The sequence below is a fragment of the Limanda limanda genome, chromosome 4 (genome assembly GCF_963576545.1).
Source record: "Limanda limanda chromosome 4, fLimLim1.1, whole genome shotgun sequence".
In the NCBI taxonomy this organism is placed as follows: Eukaryota; Metazoa; Chordata; class Actinopteri; order Pleuronectiformes; family Pleuronectidae; genus Limanda; species Limanda limanda.
Genome location: NC_083639.1, coordinates 24,580,306 through 24,601,224, shown reverse-complemented (window position 1 = coordinate 24,601,224; position 20,919 = coordinate 24,580,306). Strand labels below are relative to the sequence as shown.

Below are 20,919 nucleotides of genomic sequence, written 5' to 3'. Positions count from 1 at the left end.
ACTGAGTTTATCCAATGGATTTATTTCCCCTATGTAGATGACTTTGCATTGACAGGGTTTGACAGGTGCTATACAAATGAGCGTCCCTTGTCTCATAGGCCATGTGCTGATATGTACTTACTTTCTACAGGTATCTGTATCTTTCTTGACCTAAATGTTACTGTTGCTAATGTCCTGTCATGACTTCTTCGTATCTTTGCGCTTTGGCTCAGTCGCACAGTGTCAATGTTTAGATAGATAGATAGATAGATAGATAGATAGATAGATAGATAGATAGATAGATAGATAGATAGATAGATAGATAGATAGATAGATAGATAGATAGATAGATAGATAGATAGATAGATAGAGTACTTTATTCATCTCCGAAGAGAAATTAAGTCGTCATAGCAGCCGGTATATTTGAATACAATAAAATACAATACAATAGAATAAAATAAAAAATATTGAGGTAGAAAGAATAAAAAACAGAAACACAAGATAAATAGGTAGATAAGGTGCAGTGGCAAGATGATGGTAATAGTACTGATGATATGATGGTAATGTTATTGTTAGACAGTATATAAAAATAGTACAGTATATATGGTATATAATATAACATAATATATATTTATATATATGATAGTTATTATACCAATATAATAGCAGTATATAGTAATAATGGCAGCAACAGTATATATAATAATAGTAGTAATAATAATAATATAATAATAATAATAATTATAATTATAACATGTACACATGTATAAATATTTGTATATAGACTTATATATCAAGAATATACAGAGAGTTTGATATAATATATGATATATCGAGAGGCGGTGGACTCGTGGCAGAAACTTGGACTATGGGCAGAAAAGGTCTCTGGGATATTCCCTACCCTGTCTAGTGCCCCTGAGCAAGGCACCTTACTCCCCCAACATCTGCTCCCCGGGCGCCGTACATGGCTGCTCACTGCTCTGTGTGTCCTGCACCAGATGGGTTAAAAGCAGAGGTTAAATTTCCCTCCTTGCATGTCTGTGCATGTGTTTGGGACAAATAAATGTATCTTAATCTTAATCTTAATATAGTGGAGGTATAAGTATAAGTATTTGACTATACAATAGATAATATAATATACTATGAGTGTAAGAAGTGTGCAAAAGACAATATTATTGTATAAAATGATATATAATATCAATATGGTTTATATTAACACATATCACATATGATGTGAAGTAAGTGTATATTTAAGTTTAGAGTCTCTTGAAGAAGAACAGCAGTGACATCACTCTGTGTTCCCGTCCCTTGTGTTTTGTGTGTATTGTGTTGTATTGTGTTGTATTGTGTGTGCTTGTGTGTGTCCCAGGAACGCGCTCGCAGGAAGTTCCTCTCCTGTCGAGAGCGCGACATATGACGTAAGCTGCTTGCCGCGCAGTGATGATGGCGTCGCGGGAACGCGCAGTAAAAGTAATGGCTGCTGTGGATCGGCGGGTGCCTAGCCTCGATGATTTCGTGGGTGAGAGCTGGAGCACCTGGGCCGACTGGGCCGGTGTGACCGCGGCCGATGGTAAGGGAACACCTCGACCTACACACTGGCTGCTACAAAGGCTTTTCACCAAAGAACAAGGGTTTATTTTCGTGGAAACGGAGGACAGCGCTAACCATGTTACCCAAACAAAGACCCTGCCGGGTCCTAGCGCTGGGTGGGTAACATGTTGCTCTCCTCCAGGTCCCACTACAAATGCTCTCTTCTAGAAATACAAGTGATGGTTATTAAGTTAAAGCCATGACGTAAAGCCATGGTCATGACACATGCTGCCGGTGCTTCGGGGACACGCTGCTTCATTGTGGGGACAGCAGCCGGCAGCGGAGGCTAGTGTGGATGGAAGGGAGAGCAACTTCTCGTCGTGGGAAGCGAGACTAGCTAGCGAGGAAGCCGGAGCAGTGGTGGACGACCAGGCAGCTAGCGTTAGCATACCAGGGGCAGCAGCAGGAGGATCGGGAGCAGACACCGGTGATGGAGGAGGAGTCTGTGCGGTTGCCACCATGTAAACGCTGCTGGCCCAGCCTGTGATGTTAGCCACCGGTACCCTGTCTTCATTTAGCTTCGTTTCTGCGTTGCCCTTTGACTGCCAGCGTCGTCGCCTCCATTTGAATGATCTTAACAGTGTGTGTGCGACGGGAAATGTCAAATGTGAGACTTCAGCTCCAGAAGTGCTCCTGTCCTTCTTGTTTTAAGTAACAATCATTGTCTCACATACCTCCAAGTGCTGCTCTGGACACAACTGTCAAATAAAAGTCCTCCTCCACCGAATGATACAATCACCTGCTGACTGTTGGAGTAACATCCAGCAGCCCACTGTGGAAGAGAAGCTGACCTGTACATTAGTTATTTATATAACACAGTGTTAAGAGCCTGTTAATGTGCAAAATCTATGTCAGCTCATCTTTGTCTTGATGATGGACCTGACATACTGTTGGAAAAGCCACTAGTCCGAGGCGGTGGACTCGTGGCGGAAACTTGGACTATGGGCAGAAAAGGTCTCTGGTTCGTCTCTGGTTCGACTCCACGGAGAAACAACAAAAAGCCGAACCTGGATTGATCTGTCCAAAAATTCAAGAGGATTCTCCCTACCCTGTCTAGTGCCCCTGAGCAAGGCACCTTCCACCCCAGGTGCCGTACAGAGCCACTGCTCTGTGTGTCCTGCACCAGATGGGTTAAAGGCAGAGGTTAAATTAAGATACATTTAGATTAAGATACATTTATTTGTCCCAAACACATGCACAGACATGCACAAGCACACTCATGCAAGGAGGGAAATTTACTTTTGCTTTTAACCCATCTGGTGCAGGACACACAGAGCAGTGGGCAGCCATGTACGGCGCCCGGGGAGCAGATGTTGGGGGAGTAAGGTACCTTGCTCAGGGGCATTAGACAGGGTATGGAGAATCCTCTTGGATTTTTGGACAGATCAATCCAAGTTCGTCTTTTTGTTGTTTCTCCGTGGAGTCGAACCAGAGACGAACCAGAGACCTTTTCTGCCCATAGTCCAAGTTTCTGCCACTAGTCCACCGCCTCCTTGCATGTCTGTGCATGTGTTTGGGACAAATAAATGTATCTTATCTTAATCCTCCCAAGTGGCTAATCGAACATGTATGTGAAATGCCTTGTTTTTTAGGGCCTGATGTGGAAGACTGCAGCAAGAATGGCAAAAAAGCTGCGGAGGCCATGTCTCTCAGTAAGGAGGGTAAGTCTGCACATCATAATCTACAAGACAAAGTCAAGGCTGCTGTTGTCTGTGAAAACCTTTTAACTTATCTGATCCGAGAGTCTTAACAAAGATGTGTGTTGTATGCCTTACATATCGTTACCTCGTGGCAAATTTGTGGTATGTGATAATTGGCTAATATCTGAAAACAACAAAGCACAAACTGTTAACCCTAAATCTATATAGTTACATTACTTTGAATGTACAGGGACCTGTGAAGTTAATTGTATATCAGCATCTCCTTGGTTTCCAGCCTTGCCCGGAGACGGTGAGTAAATGGCGCCGCTGGTTCACAGAGACCTTGGCGAGTATTAAAGCTAGGCAGTGTAATGCTTCGTCATCTGTAGCTGCAGCTGTCTGACGTACATTCTTCATTTGTATGTGTGATATCTACACATTCTCCGGAGGGGCTTTACATGCAAACGCAAATGTTCAAGTGAAAACCTCCGGACTCTTAGTGGAATTTCTCTGACCACTCTCTTCACCTGCTTTCAGACATGCACTGGACTCCACATATACTGGTCACTAGTTCACCTAGCCTGCAGGTATTTCGCTTGTACTGTATTATACTGTACAATAAGAACTTTAATTCCAGATCCTCATCAAAAAAAACAAATAACAAACCATTATTTGAAATTCAATTCTCTGAAAATGCTCTGACACAATAATCTGTAAGTAACCTACATCTATAACACTAATGGGGTCCAGTGCATTCAATGACCTTTTACAACATTGACTTTTTCCCAATTCAGGATGAACGATGCTTCGTTTTACAGATATAAACTCTTTTGCAAAACATCGATTGAAAGTAATAATAACATTTTAAGGGAAAAAACAAAAACAAAAAAAAGAAAGATTTGTGGTTTCAAAACAATTATACCAGCAGCATTCTTTGGAGCTGTACTAAAGCTGGCTAACAACAGTGTTAAAAATCAAATCAGATCCGATCTTTAACCCAGTGTTGAGCTGTGTCTATCCATGGCATTTTAAACTACCTAAAAGTCCCAAATGATTACATTTACATAGTGTACAATACACATTTATTTTATTTGTGTATTATTTCTGATGTTACAGAGATGGTGAGAAGATCGATCATCTTTCCATGATGTAGCCTTGTACCTGGCTGTTACACAAATAAACTTGTTTCCTCCTCTGTAGCCCAGCATACGGGTGTCTGCTTTTCATTAGCTCATCGCCTTTCCTCTCTACTCTCCTCCCAGACATGTCCATCTTTGGTCTTTATCCTGGCCATGATGACTTCTACCTGGTGGTGTGTAGCCATTGTGGACAAGTAGTGAAGCCGCAGGCATTTGAAAAGCACTGCGAGCGGAGACATGGCCCTGTTGCCAAGCTGTACGCTCGACTTCGCTCTCCCACCCCTGCACCCCCACCCCAGCAGAGGCCCCAACATGGCCACTCTCCTTCTCATGGGTCCAATTCTGCTTCTGCTTCTTCCTGGGAGGGTAGAGGTCAGGGTGTTGGCCAGCCACGGGCAGCCCCACCGTCACCTTCTACACCACCCCAGTACAGACACTCCAAGAACTCCAAAGACGCAGTACGGTAAGGACTAGGGTTAGGTACCGAGAACTGGTTCCAATATGGCATCGGTTCCAGTACAACCGGAACCTACCCGGACCGAAATGCAACCCAGATTTCGGAGCCTAATTTTGGTGCCTGAGCCAAATGAAGACTTAGGTCTTCTTTCCTCCTGCCTCCTCCCACTTCCACTCCGTCCTTCACGGGAAGCGGCCGGCTCTGGGTCGGCTTGGAAAGGCTGGGGGCGGGAGGAACGAAGACCACCCGAGGAAGGTTTCACAAAAGGGTCTGCATTTAGGGCGACGAAGGCGGGCTGAAACCTGCCTGCGACAGCCCCAGTCGCGGAGACACGGGGGTCTCCGAGTGATGGGAAAGCGACCCTCAATCTTCAATTGGCTCAGGCACCGAAGTCAGAGTCACGAGTCAGAGTGTGTGTGTTTTGTATTTATTTTTATTTATTTAAGTATTGTGTAAACTTTTGTGCATTTTTGCATTTATTTATATTTATAATCTACTTTTAACAGTTCATATATTTTTTTTAAAGTACTGGTTCAGGCACCGTTTAGGCACAGGTATCGTTTTAAAAGTATCGGTTAGGAACCGGTATCGGGGAAAAACCAAACGATAACCATCCCAAGTAAGAACAGAGTTCTCTAACATGCTCAATGGTCAAAGACTGAATTATGGTTATAAGTGTCTACTTCGCTTTTTCACCAGGATGTAGACAGCTCTAACTACTGGACAAAAGATTGTCGGCATGCTGCTTCATTTTCTTGCTGAGATTTAGATGAGAAGATCAGTACCACTTTCATGTCTGGTAAATAGAGATCTATAGGATGCTTACTTATTACTGTGAAACGAGGAAACAGTTAGCCTCACTCCGTCCAAAGGTAACAAAGAATGCTAAGTTACAGCCCCTCTATAGCTCATAACATTATATCTTATTCTATGTGAAAGATTTGAAGACTAAAAAGGCTATTTCTCTTTCTCGCTTGGGTTTACACGCAGCCACATACTCAGACTTAGCTGATGTCCTGATGCATCTTGGTGTCCATATCGGTTTGTTTGTTATCGTCACATTATCAACACTGATCACCACATAATGACTGATACTTTTCATTAATAGGTCAGATCTTCTTTGTTGCCCGCCTTCATTTGTTCAGCCCATGCTTACTTTGCTCCCTCTCTTTTTCTCTCACTGACACTCAGACACACACCGACCCGTACACTCACAAACACACACAGGCACCAACATAATGTTACTGTTCACAAAAAGCAACATCATTTGGTGTTCACAAACATAATCAAAGGTATACATGTTTTGCAAGGAGCTCATTCGCTGATACTGACTTGCGGAAATGTTTCATAATTTGACGACTGTTGAGCTGACGGTGGTTACTTAGATCCTTTGAGCAGATCGCCCAACCCTACTTTGAGCAGTAACTAAAGCCCTTGCATCACAGTGAGGTTGTTAGATAACTGCGCTGGATAAGAAAGAGTCCAGCTCATAGCTACTGAAAAGCCACATGACTTGCACTGCACTTTGGCGTCCTCGATAGTTTGTCAGTTAAGGACCATTAGTGTGTATCTCATGATTTTCTTTGCATTTCATATGACTATATGAAAATATATCCAATTGGTAAAGTGTTATGGCCTACACAAGCAGAAGGGATTTTCTCACTGCTGCCAGTTTAATGGAATATTTAGTTGCATCATGTTAAACTTATAGATTTGTGTAAAATTACAGTTGTAAAGATTTGCTTCTGATAAATAGAAGGGGTGACTACACAAATTGAGGTTGACGGATGTAGGTACTAGGTGGGTTATGTTAAGTAAGGGTATAAATTGACAGTTTCATCACTGTATGACATTGATTCTTTGGACATCAATGGGATATTTGCCAATATCACAAAATCGGCCGCATTTTAGGTGCCTGCGATTGATATGAAACAATAGTATATGCCCATTTTACACAATCATTACAAATGTCGACTCAAAAAGCAACTAAAATATGATTTCACAATTTACAGACAAGAGATCAGTCTTATGCTACATTTAAATTAAAAACATTTTGCTTATTATTTTTTTTTCTACATCTTTAATCAAGAGTGTGGTCTTTGTATGAGAGAAGGACTTACTGATTTTACGTTCACATTTTGTAATCTTGTCACTTATTATCGTGTGCCTGCAGTAGGGTTGCAAAATTCCGGGAATATTCAAAGTTGGAAACTTTCCATGGGAATTAACGGGAATTAATAAACTGGAAATGTTGTGGGTAATTTATACTAACTGTATTTACCTTGTCATATACAGACAATATATACATTTTGTTTTGTCATAGGCTGATTTGAGGAAACTTTGGGCACTTGACTATATGCCTCTGCATCTTTGTGTCATTCTTAACATAGGTCTTTGCACAGTATTTGCAAATGTACACAGCCTTTCCTTCTACATTGGATGGGGTGAAATGTCTCCACACATGAGATAGTACATGTGGCATTGTTCTGTAGAATAAGATGAGAAAAAAGTTTGTAAAAAAACACTAATGCAATGTCAGAGATATAAATAGTAGCCAAACAATTGGAATGGTCTGTAAAAATATTTTGCAATTGATGGATAAATGAATGGAAATAGGCTAGATGAACAGATGAACAATCCTCAATCAGCATGCTAATATATTTTCCCGAGTAATATCATGGAAACTTACCTGACTAGTCCTGCACACTACAGCAGGCCTCAGTAGCCCTGCTGTAGAGTGAAGGATGCTGGGAGTTATCTGTGCATGTGATGGAAGAATGCACAGTGGAGGGTTGAAATTCAACGTGCAGCGTGTGCTGCATTCCATCCATCTTTAAAATAGAGTTTTGAATGATGTTTTTATTGCTCAGCGTTTAATTTGCATAGTTTTTTTTCTTTAAAATTCCCCAAATTCCCGAGCTTAATATTCCCGTGGAAAGTTTCCTGAAATTTACCGGAAACTTTCCGCCCCTTTGCAACCCTAGCCTGCACTCAAGTATACCCTGCTTGTTCTTAAATCTTCCGAGCTCCAGCTTCAGCTTTTCAGCTCCTCGCACTGTGGCTGCTTCTGTGACTGTGAACAACAAATGCTCTTGGATTTTTTTCATCTGCGCCTGGATTTTTTTGAGCAACAAGTCAGTCAAATTTCCCTAACCATTAGAAAGCCCGGTGTAGTGATGATAAATTAAAAAAATTTGCCAACATTTTGTCTATTTTGGTTTTATAGCTGTAACAGTAATTTTCACAATGTAGAAAAAATTGAGATCTGCTGGGATCCTGCTCGTCATTTTTCTTCAAACACACTCGTGTAAGGCCAGTGTAAGCATCCACAATGAGGGCAGGACAAGTCAACATTATACATGGCATTCTATTTCTTGGGGAATTTTGACTGACGCGTTGCACAAAAATATTGGAGAGCAGAAGAAAAAAATCCAACAACCCAGGTTGGAATACAGATAGTAATAGAGATGGGTTAAAAAAGGGTTTTGCAGCATTTCATCGTGTCCGTGGCCCTTTCCTGGAGGGAGATTACACAAACTTTTGGTAAAGATGAGACATCTTGCAGCTGGTTTGTCTGGGAAATGAAGTGCACACAAGCCCCAAGCATTGCTCCTTGATGAAACGAGCCGGTGCTTGTGTTTTTTTTCCTTTTATAAGCGATGGTGTTGTATTTTTCTAAGCGTCAGTAGAGCAGACTGCTTGCCCCTTAAGGGTGAGAAGGGTGGAAATGGTCACTGTAACACAAAGGCATTTCAAAATTAGGGCACATCAACAATACATTTTGCATAGACACATTATGTCGTTGCTCTTTGAATAGATGGTACCAGGTCGATGAATCGTTTCTACTCTCGAATGTCAATGTTCTCTCTGTTTGAAAGAAAGTTGGGATCCAAACAGACAAGGTTTGGTCCAGGATGGTGATCCTGTACGAAACTATAACTATGCATCAAATTACGAGTCCAGCCTTAGCAGGATTCACATGTTTTAAGATGGAAAAAACTGTCCTGGCACTTTTAGTTGGGATAACAACATTTTAAAGATGTGTAGTCAAATGTTAAGTAATTCTTTTTTCCGGCCATTCAGACATTCCCCACTGGAGAAGTTGTCCTCCTACAGCAGTCACACCGAGTCATCAGTATTCAAGCAGCCGTCGCCTTTGGAGCCTCCGATGAGCTCTCCACCCCCATCACTCAGAGATCCCCCCTGGCCGCACGGAAGCACTCCACCTGGTAGGCCTTCGCCTAGTGACAGGCCACCCGCCCAGAGCCAGAGACAGGATTCCCCTCTGGCCCCTGCAATGCCACCCCACCGGATCCCCAGACCCTACAACAAAGTGGCCTCCAGTGAGTACAGATGGCGTGTTTGGGGTGATTTGGAGTAAGAGGTTGAAGGATGAATAGGTCGCGTATCAGTCTTCTACTGATCATGCATACTTGTATTTGGCATTAATTTGCCAGAGCATTATTTTCAAATGTCTCTATGAGGCTGTTCGCACTTCATACTGGCACAGTATAAAGTGTGTATATATATATATATATATATATATATATATATATATATATATATATATAAGCTTCTCTGTGTCCTTGGATGTCAGAAATATTGTTTACACATCTTATAGTCGTTGTTGGACTGGCCATTGACAGCACTGGAGGGGAATTCTGTGTTTTTGCTGGTCTGTTGGACCATCAACAAATCTATACAGATTTAAAAAAATATATAAATAATATACATATATATATATATATATATATATATATATATATATAATGTCTTTACAGTCCTTGACTAGCAGAACTCGACATTTACATGCTGTGCACATTCCAATAACAGTCAACAGTTCTCAGCAGGCAAGCAGAAGTTTAACATAAATGAAAAAAGAAAACCATCATTATCTGATGTTGGCCAAATAGTTTTCTTAACATTGGTATTGTGGGGAATCAGTGCATCCCTAATTATGAGACACACACGATTATCAAATCAGAAGAGTCACCATGATCTTAGTTCTTGCTATCTCTACGATCACTAGGTGGGATAAAGTTGTTTGTGGTTTAAAGTAAACATACCAGAAAACTACATGGAACATATTCCGTCTGTCTATACGGGATGCATTTAGGGTTTGATGTGCTGTGTGGTCACCCAATAATTTGCAGCTTTGGGGATGTGATACACAAAAAACTGGAGTTGATTACATGAAAGTGAAGAATATTATATTTTAAAGTGTTTTTTGTTGACTGTGTTGACTTTGTAGCTGAGACATTGTTTTTGTGTCCATAGAGAGGGAGTGTGACTTGGATAAACACTGCGGCGTCCTTGATCCTGATAGGAAAAAAGTCTGCACTCGCCTTCTGACATGCAACGTAAGCTCCAAACACACTTTGCTTCACAAGACTAATATCCCTCTCATTTTGTCTCAGATTGTCTTGCCCGTGCATGTTTTCATTCTTCTTTTGTGTCTCTCTTCTTTTCAATTTTTGTTTTCTCTCTAGAGTTTTTACTGTAGTTGAAACAAAGGTTAAGAAGATGAATTTTATTGTCCAGTCCTGTCACCTTTTTGTTTTTGAGCCATTTAGTACACAAGACAACAGCCATCACGTCAGACAATATTAATTGTGGCTTTGGCAGACAGCAAAACAGAAATCTGACTCTGGCTTTTTAAAATTCTAACATTCTACACGACCAAAGACATGATAAATGATTCATTGATTCATTAATTTCAGTCATCATTTCGGATGATTTGGAGGAACCATTTAGGTTTTGGAGGAACGGCCCACAGCCAGTGGTCATGTTTTCAGGTTTCTGTCCATCCTACTCTTGAGATCATGCAATGTCATAAACACCTTGACAGAATTGCTTCAATTTGGAACATTCAGCTGGACTCAAGGATGAACTGAATACATTTTGGTGTTTAAAGGACACACACGCACGCACACACACATACACAGCTTGGACTCATTAATCCCATTTGCAAAGCAATAAAATCATGATCAACCCTGCATGATTTGAATCCCTTCCATGTTTAGACTTTTGATTTGTGAGAAATGCAACTTGTAGTTGAAATCTAATATATGCAGTAGAATTCTTACCACAGGGCTCCTTTTAACTCATTGTGTTGACTTTTAATCCAGCTCGACTGCCTGTGTTGGTCCTCAGATTCACTCCATCCACCAGCGAAGGAAGGTGGTTGGCCGAAGCAAGAACTTTGACCAGCTGGTGGCAGAACTAAAGACCAAGGTTCGGGAGAAAGGAGGCCATTCGTTGGAGGGGGGCTCCTCCAGTGGACGATCCCCCAGCCCAGAGGCCCCCAGAGAGCAGCCGGGGGCACCGCACTGCAGAAGACCTCTGGCCAGCCTTCCTGCTTTCAGGTTGGTGAGCTTTACCAAAGCTTATGTGTATTGAAGAACGCAATGGTGATTGCAACTAGGCAATTTAAAGACATTTAAAAAAACCGTATAGCTGTTTACAGTTCTCACCTGTTCTCTAATGGACACTATTATATATATATTATATTTTTATCATCCCCTTTCTCTCTGCCTTGTATTTTATGGGAAATTAAATATCATGATTATTGAAATAACAACTAGTCTACGCATCCAACATAGATAAAGCTTAATTCTTCTTATAATAATACATTTTATTTGTAAGGCACTCTTAATCCGAGAATCTCAGAGTGCCACAAGTAAATAGTTAAAATCAAAGTCCTAAAACTCAACTCAAAGTAAAAACGCCTTCTTCAATAAAAAGGTTTTTAGGCCAGTCTTAAAAGAGTCCAGGGTCTGTGTTGCCCTCAGGTGGTCAGGGAGACCGTTCCATAGGCAAGGCGCTGCTGAGCAAAAGGCCCGGTCGCCCATGGGGCGGAGCTTGGTGTTAGGAACCCGAAGGAGGGAGCTACTTGTAGATCTGAGGTTGCGGGTGGAGGTTTGGGGAGTGATGAGGTCTTGTACGTAGGGAGGTGTATGTCCATTTATGCATTTATGGGTGAGGAGTAGGACTTTGTAGTCAATCCGGGTTGAGACAGGGAGCCAGTGGAGTGAGTGGAGAACTGGTGTTATGTACCCATATTTACAGACTCTCAATAGGATCCTGGCAGCGCTGTTTTGAATGAATTGCAGTTTTTGGATGTTCTTGCCAGTGATCCCAGTGAAAAGTGAATTGCAGTAGTCCAGTCTAGAGGAGATGAATGTGTGGACAAGCTTCTCTGCATCTGACAGGGTTAAAGTGGGGCGGAGTTTGCAGATGTTTTTGAGATGGTAAAATGAGGTTTTGCACAGGTGTTTTATATGGTCATTAAAGGTCAGGTGAGGATCAAACCTAACTCCCAGATTAGTGACTGCGGAGGAGAGGGGTATCTAAGTCACTACAAGACTTGTAGTTTGAATTTTAAATTGAAAATCTTATTTTGTAAATTATAGCACACAATAAAAGTATAATTTTAGAGCATAAGAAAATATGGAAAATATCCCTTGTATGTTTGATTATCTTTTGCATTTATTAAGATGCCAATCAGTAATTAAAGTAAGAAGATGATAGCAACCACCAGCAGGTCACCACACACACAACTCGCCTGCTTCACGTTACGGCTGCTTGAGAGTGAGTGCCAGTTGAATGCTTTTTTTTCGAAAACAATCGTTTCAACTCGATTATAGTAATTTGGAGATCGTTTGATCCCATAATCGAAATCACGATAAATTTCGATTAATCGAGTAGCCCTAGTTTGTAGTCACCGCCACATTATTAACACTGACCACCACACAATAATTATATTTTCTCTTCTTAGTAGATCTGCGTGCAGCTCATAATTATAGATTTATTCAGTTATTCCTGACACAACTATGTGTGCCTATACACAGACACACACACACACAAGCGTTGGTATTAATCTGTAAACCTAGACTGGGTCAAACATAATTTTGCCTTCAAATCTTTTTCTTGCAGTACAGTGAGGTTTGTTATCTGGTTCTCACTGTCCTCAATTGTGTTTTCCTCTGGATTTCTTTTGTTGTTGTTTTTTGTCATTAAGACAAACCTTTTCCAGCATCGGGTCCATGACTGCAGTGCTCATTTTGACGCCGTTGAAGTCCATTATTAAAATGCAGCAGAATCATTGTCAATAAGAAAGGAGATTGCACATGTATCAAGATCAGGATAGTATTATGATCATTGATGGTTCTTCTAACAGTTTGTTTTGTTCTACAGTCGATCCACCGTTGAGTCAGAGTGCAGCCCAGAGGACGAGACAGAGCGGCAGGACGAGGGAAGTCTCCGAACACAATCACCTCTCGTCCATGGACGAATCTCCAGTGATGAAAGTGAAGCAGAAGGACCTGAGGAGCCCTTAGAATTCCCATCTTCTTGTGCACATCCGAGACCACTAGCGGTAGGCAGTTTGATCCTGGTTTTTATTCTTACTAAACTATGTGTTTACATGTACAGAATCTATTGCTGAAAACTTGCTAGACGTTTTAATATACTACTGTACTTGGGCCAGAGAACCCCAAGGCCCATTACAAAGTCTTAATTCTTACAAAGTCTGTGATCATGCTCATAAATATGACCCTGGTATAATGTGACTATATCAAGTTGTTTTGGGCTGTGTGTTGGATAACAACTGCTTTCCCCAAATAGAAGATGCTAGTAAATAGGGTTGAGTGATGGAAGGATTTGAGTCCATCATTAATTTGTTTTTTTTGGGAGTGATTGTTAAAGTTATGAATACTTTTCTTAAATGAGTGAAACCTATCTTCATAGTTGAACCGCAGACACACCCACGTATATAAACTCGGACTTGGTGAAAACAACATAATTTGGTCCTCAGGAACACAAATGAAGGTCCTATTTATTTGCACACAGAAGGAAGAAGTGAGATCCGAACACAAGTGGTTACAGCTCTTTTTGACATTGCATTCGCTGATACTAGCATGCACATCTGCGCCCCGTGCACAACCACGCATGTACACGCACGTAAATATATTGTCGTTTGTTGGGCTGATGGAGGCTGAACATTTTTGCATATTGCCCAACTCACTAGTAGAACAAAGCTGCCTTATGCCTTATGATACTCTTTGAGCTATGTTAACCAAGTCCAAACTGTTCATATTTTAAATCTGATGATAACACCCATTAATAAATCTCAACAACAGAGCATACCAGCTCATCCCAGATTGACATGTCTTTTTTCTCCAGGTGTGTTCTTTTGGAAGCCATGCATTTGGTCACGGCATCTACACGTTTGACAGGAGACTTCACCACCTAAGGTCGGCTCTCAGTAGTATGCTGGAACAGCACATCAGCGCCCACCTTTGGAAGTAAGAAACCGAGGCTCATATTCCTTTCATTGTTTGCTTGAAGTGATTTTAATCTCTGGAAAGAATTAGCTGTCAGTACCAGATGGTTGACATGCCTACACTACAAATAATAAACATAATATGAATCTACCACCACACATAGTGGATATTTTCTAATCACAAATAACACATTTAAAATGCTACGTGGTGAGTTTTTTTGTTCAATTATTTCTACAAAATGAGTGTGTTTCACAACAGAGGATTGGTTATTCTGTTTGGTTTACATAAATGTGATTGTGATTGTGTGGGCGTCGGCAGTGGTGTATAAAGTACTTGAAAGCCATACTTGAGGAAAAGTACAGATATCTTACCTGATATCTTACCCTTACTGTGACTCCGTTAAAAGTAAATGTCACCTGTAAGAAAATTACTTGAGTAAAAGTCTTACAGTAGCTCATATTAAATGTACTTAAGTATCAAAAGTATCTGGTGTTGAAATGTACTTAAGTATCAAAGTAAAAGTACAAGTAACAAACTTAAAAATGCAAAGTGCTTTTAATAGTAGGCCTATACAGACACAAAACAACCCAAACTTGTTCTCTTCAGGCTTTATGTCTTCTGACTGAAAAATTATAACAAAAATATACATGTACTGTATAATTTTACAAATTTTGAACCCAAGATGCTGAGGTTCAATTAGTAATGGACTAGTGCATCTGAACTTCTGGTAACCAACACACCAGAATAAACAAGTGCATCTTGAAAATTATTATGTTTATATATATATATTATGTTTCAGACATTTCATTAAGAACCCAATGAACCATATTAACTGTGGTAAAATGGGCATAATATGTCCCCTTTAAAACCTAATTGACCCTTTAGTTTCTAAATCAACCACTTAACTAAATTAAAGGCAAAAAGGTCTCAAAAGCAGAAAATGATGCCACAAACTAATACAGTTTTACAACAGATGTGAAACAAAGTCATGTAAATCTATTAGTTGTGAAAGGATCCCAAAGCATGTCTAAGACTGTGGGACTCCAGGGAACCACGGTGAGTTGCTGCAAATGGAAAACACTGAACAGTGGCTAGTCTAACTGGGACTGCCCAGCCCACCAAAGGTCCTGCAAAAATGTACTTAATAAAATGTTAATACATCTTATATAAATAACAATCTAATCAGCCATTGCAGTTTCTGATCAAGTTAACCATACTGCGCACTTTACTGTACATGGTTTATTACACGTTCAATTAAACAATTAAGTAAATTCTTGTTATCAGACAGTTCAGGACATATTTGATGTATTGATTTGTGGATTTCTTTTCTCTCAATCCAGGAAAATACCTCAAGCCACAGACCTTCAATCTCCACCTCCCTCAGCCAAGACCAGCACTTCCTTGTCCCCATCCTCCACAGCCACCATGTCATCACATTCTAAAATCCGAACAGCAAGTCATATAAACTCCTCTCTTAAAAGCGCGTCCTCTTGCTCCACTTCCTCATGTCGTGGTCCAGGAAGACCCCAGACAGCAATGCAGTCAGAGAACTCTTCGGGCAGTGGTGGCAGCAGCAGCAGCAGCAGCAGCAGCAGCAGTAGTAGCAGCTGCAGCGACGGCGGCGGCATCGGTGGTAGTCATGTGGTGTCTCCAGGTAAGCCTGGGGCAATGTGTCAGATCAGTCCAGGGCGACCCAAGAACCCTGTTGGACGTCCAAGCAAGCAGATGCTGAAGCTGCGCGAGGAGGCTGCTGCTGCCCTTCGCAAACGCAAAGCCCCATCGCAGGAAGGGGAGCACTCGGGTCCGGACAGGAACTGCATTATCCTCCAGGACCGGGGCCGCCCACCCTCTGCCACCTCTCTCTCCTCATCTTCTAAAGTCACCATTCCCTCACCTCTTCAACATGGACAGACCAATGGCACGCTTTCTCCCGGAAGCAAACCCCGCCCACATCCCTCTCCGTCAGAGTCCCACCCACCAGCCGCCAAGGCAGTTTGGACCTACAAACGGACACACTCTTCTCTGGGCCACTCATCACCCCCAGACCTTTCCACCGCCACCAACAACTCCCATAACCGGGCAGGTATGGGAGACTCAGGACTACACGGGCAGGTCGGTGGGAGGGGCTTCGAGCACCAGGGGCTTGTCAAGAAACGCAAGGGGGGAAGCATGGAAGAGCACTCTCCTTCCTCCAAAGCCTCAGCACACCGCCTGCCCTCTTCCTCCTCTTCCAGCTCTGCCACCACCTCCTCTCCACGCTCTAATTTCTACACCTGGAAAGACAGTAAAGGTGGGGGGCTGGCTGGGGGTGTGGAGAAGAAACTCGGCACACAGAAGGTGAGTTTAGTCAGAAAAGCAGGGAAACTGAGCAGCACATGGGCTGGAGAGAAAAATAATTTAAAAGTTTAAGTTACAATATGCAGCTAGTCTCCTTGAGGCTGAGCTGTATTGTGAGCCTTTGTTCCCAATTGGTATTGTGGCAAAGACAGAGGCAAAACAAAAGCATTATATTTTAATATTTATTGAAAAATCCCATAGAGATGAGCAGACATGTGGTTTATGCTCACTGTTCCTGTCCTTGTGCACCGCGGCACACACCAGAAATGACATTTCCTCTGGCGCACTGCATCATTTTGGCTGATCCCAGCTTTTTATTTGCTAATTATGTTTTTGGATTGTCTGTCCATACGTATGTCAATTTGCACACACGACCCATTCTTGTGAACGAATAATCTCAAGAATGTCTTGAGGGAATTTCTTCAGGTTGTACAAATATTCACCTGGACTCAGACAAAGGCTGGTTAGATTGTGGTGGTCAAAAGGTTAAGGTCATGTGAACACAATATACTGTATTAGGAATGTCACACAGGAATTTCATTACATGTGGCACAAACATTCACTTAGACTCAAGGATGAACTGAAAAGTTGTTTGTGGTCAATGTCAAGGCCACTGACCTTTATAAAGCACATTTCTTTAAATGCGATAGCTCCAGAACAACTTGAGGGAATCCTTTCACATTTTGCCCAAACATTCACAAAAGCAGTTGGATTTATTTCAGTAACCAAAGGACAAGGTCACAGTGACCTTGAGGGATATCTTTAAAATTGGTAGAAATATTCACTTGAACTCAAAATGAACTACTTAGAATTTGGCACCTGACGGTCAATAGGCAAGTTCACAGTGACCTCAAGCTCCTGTGAATGTGATGTCAGGACTTCCAGTAGGGTATTTCTTTACATCTTGCACAAGTCACGTTGACTCAGCTCTTTACCCCTCATACTTAAAGGGCCCATATTCTGCAAAATATATTTTCTGGAGCTTTTACTATCCGTAAGTACTTGAAGGGGGTCAGTAGGTACCCTCAAAGTATGAAAAAAGTCACTCCGCAGACTGTTTCACTCGGCCCACTCTAAGAAAAATGTTATTGAAACGTCCAGTTTCATACTTCCACTCCGTATGATACCATCATGGAATCGCACTCTTCTCTCAGCCCCATCCTGCCAGTACCAGTCCAGCCTCTGAAACCATAGACTGTTTATAATCTCCGAACCCACCGATCCCCACCACCACCACCCCTTCGCACCGAATGCAACACCAAGCAGACATGTTGCTGAGCTAGCAGCTTGTTAGCTACCACAGGTTAACCACAACAAACCACACTGAAGAAACACTGCAGTGTGGAGGGACGCAAGGAAGAGAATGTGTCCGTGAGCATTCCTCCGAAGAACGTTACTGTTCGAGGCCAGCGGTTACGCTTTATTTCTTCTGACGTGCCGTGTCAGTGAGCTCGGCTCATTTCACTACAGCAACATCTCAACCTGCAGCAATTCCTCAAGGATAGATACGTTCCACACTGCTCGACATATGCTCTTCATGCAGCAGTACAGAGTAACGTAGATGTTACTCTGTACTGAAACTCTGTACTGAAACTCTGGACTTACTCCTACATTGGCCAACTGTCCTGCTTGAACAAACATGAGGACGGTGTAACTTATCGTTCAGAAACATCCTGTTGTAACCGACTGTAAATATGTGGCTGGTCTTCTATAGCTGCAAACATCGCAACGTGACTTTCAGCTGCGTTTACCAGAGGATTGTCAATGCACCAGAATGATGCCGGTGATTGGCCTGGTTGCGTGTCACTCAGAGTGCAGTCAGCCAATCAAAGGAGGGGCTCATTAATAATTAATGAGGCTGGCGAAAACAGCCTGTTGTGTCTGCAGCTCCAGAGAGAGGCAGAAGAATGGACACGGAAATACACATTGCAGCAGTTTTTCCGACTTTAAACCACTGATGTATCATCTTAGGGGTACCGTAATCTCAAACTAAATCCCAGAAATGTGTAAAATATGGGCTCTTTAATGGAAACTCAGTTATGTCTGAACTAAAAACAACACAGCATTCAGTAGCCAAGTATCCGATAACTTATGAACCCCTAAAAGATAAGGCCCAAGATTTAAGGTTATTTTGAGTTGTTTCTACTTTCATGCACACCTGCTCAAATTCTAGCAGGACTTGGTACTTAAATGTAGTATCCATTTAGCCGACGTTACGCTTTATTTCAAATTGAATGTGCAGGAGATCAGTGCACAAAGTATTAACAAAATCTGCAACTGTCCATATTTGTAGGGTCTGGATTGTAAGTAAGTCCCTAGCCGGAACTTGTGGATGGTGGACTGTGTGTATATTAATGCCAGCATAAGTTCTGCTCTTACAGAATCTTATCTATTATCATATTATCTAACATGAGGATAATTTTCTGGATTTAAATAGTGCTTTCCTACTCTCGACCACTGAAAGTGCTTCACAGTTTCAGTTGCTTAACATTCATACAGTGCATCTATGGGCAGCAGTTTTTTTTTCGGATTAGGGGCAATTCGCGGTTCAGCATCTTGCCCAAGGACGCTTTGGCATGCAAATGTGGACGACTGGGATCGATCTGCTGACCTCCTGGTTAGAGGACAACCGCTCTACCCCTCAGCCACAGCTGCCCAATAAAGAGTGGCCAAACATTCAATCTATTAATATTCCAGATGAAGGTTTGTCGCCCTATCCCCAGTCCATGAGGCTCAGATCTGTCTCTCCCTGGCACCTTCCTGTGACCCCTGAGAGACATGATAGTGGAAAACTAGTAACCTGTCATACTGAGAGACGAATTTATGTAAAGGAGCAATCCCCCCCCCCCCCCCCCAAAACAAAAAGTTAAACAATACAGAAGTTTCTTATCAAGTCAAATTTTTCTTCTGATGCTGACTCTTCTGACACATTATTTTTTTTATGTGTATGTACAAATTGGTTGATAAAATTGAAGTAATAATTTCAAATATTTATTTTCCCCCCACAGCCAAAACTGCACCATTAAGTGTGCCTGCCTTACAAGCCACTATGAGGGAGCCAGCTCTGCGGCCTCTGAGGCAACAGGACTCAAATATGTGTGTGTCTGTCTGTGTGTTTGTCTATGTGTGCGCACGTCTCTATTGAGCACATGTTGAAGTATGAATGTGTCAGGCTGTTTGTATGTGCAGAGTTAGTGAAGTATGGATCTGGTGTGTGTTTGCTGTTTGGATGAATGTCTGTGGGAGAACTCGGGGAGGGAGGAATGAAATTCAGATTATGGATTTAGAAATACCTCAAGACCATCTGGTTATGCTGCTAAATTAAATATGTTTGTTTATAAAAATGGATTAAAATGTCCTCTACACTCGGTTTCTGTGTTTTTTTAAGAATGTGTTGTATTTATGCTCTTGATTTATCTGTCAAGGTTTCCATTTTCTTTAAATGAAGTCAACACAATTTTACAGTTTCTCATTAGGTTGTGCATTTGCTGTTTGCCACACTTAATTTAATCTATGTGAGATAGATAGATAGATAGATAGATAGATAGATAGATAGATAGATAGATAGATAGATAGATAGATAGATAGATATAGTACTTTATTCATCCCCGAAGGGAAATTAAGTCGTCATAGCAGCCGGTATATTTGAATACAATAAAATACAATACAATAGAATAAAATAAAAAATATTGAGGTAGAAAAAATAAAAAACAGACACAAGATAAATAGGTGGATAAGGTGCAGTGGCAAGATGATGGTAATAGTACTGATGATATGATGGTAATGTTATTTTTAGACAGTATTTAAAAATAGTATATATGTGATGGTCACAGCGAAACGTTTTGAGCGTAAGATTTTTTCAAATGAAAAAAAAATGTCAGTCTGTGAGTTAAGCATGAATGGAGCAAATGTTTTTCTTCAAATTTTAAAGAGTTGTTTAATTACTGTTGGATGATTAACTTTGAGACTCAAAATCATCAAAATATCTGGATAATTTTAACTGAAATATGGTTACAGTGTCTGTAAAGAGTACAAAAGGTGCACTTTTTCAACCTGGTAACCAGGATGGACTCTTTGAACCACATATATCACCGACATGATTATTGAATGAATTAATGCTAAATATGCCAGTAATTAATCAGATGAATATTACAGAACTGCAGAGGCCATCTGTGATCTCAAATCCAAAACAAAGGAAGAGAAATGTAATGGGCCATACATTTGTTAAATTATTCACATTTGTTGAATTTAAAAAAACAATAGTGACTTAGAAATACTCTTTACTTGTCACAATATATTTACATTTATCCTCCAACTGTTTTTTTGAGTCTTGTTTTTGGACGCTCCTGTCGAGATTAAAATCAATATTACACAACTAATGCAGATACGATGCAGTAATTAACAGCTAGTAGTGCACTCGTCACATCGTTAGTTGACAGGAAGCTGCTGGAGTACATCCAGATTCCGCTGAAAAGAAGGAAAGGGGAGGTGAA

General features: G+C 41.3%; 1 protein-coding gene across 1 annotated transcript; it reads left to right on the top strand.

The window, feature by feature from the left end:
- Positions 1-1,419: 1,419 nt before the first annotated feature.
- Positions 1,420-19,791, top strand: atxn7l2a (ataxin 7-like 2a). The gene is made up of 10 exons (XM_061069917.1): positions 1,420-1,549; positions 3,162-3,230; positions 4,472-4,811; positions 8,889-9,148; positions 10,083-10,165; positions 10,959-11,170; positions 13,002-13,182; positions 13,989-14,110; positions 15,430-16,426; positions 19,435-19,791. Exons 1-10 carry the CDS (start codon positions 1,420-1,422, stop codon positions 19,450-19,452), a joined length of 2,412 nt encoding a protein of 803 aa, XP_060925900.1. The 3' UTR covers positions 19,453-19,791.
- The last annotated feature ends 1,128 nt before the right edge of the window (positions 19,792-20,919 follow it).

What these genes read in the sequence shown, in the direction of transcription:
- atxn7l2a (XM_061069917.1), top strand. Translation starts at nt 1,420, where the DNA reads ATGATGGCGTCGCGGGAACGCGCAGTAAAAGTAATGGCTGCTGTGGAT. An exon ending in CTCGCCTTCTGACATGCAAC is followed by an intron (nt 10,166 to 10,958) that starts GTAAGCTCCAAA and finishes GTTGGTCCTCAG; the next exon opens with ATTCACTCCATCCACCAGCG. An exon ending in GCCAGCCTTCCTGCTTTCAG is followed by an intron (nt 11,171 to 13,001) that starts GTTGGTGAGCTT and finishes TTTGTTCTACAG; the next exon opens with TCGATCCACCGTTGAGTCAG.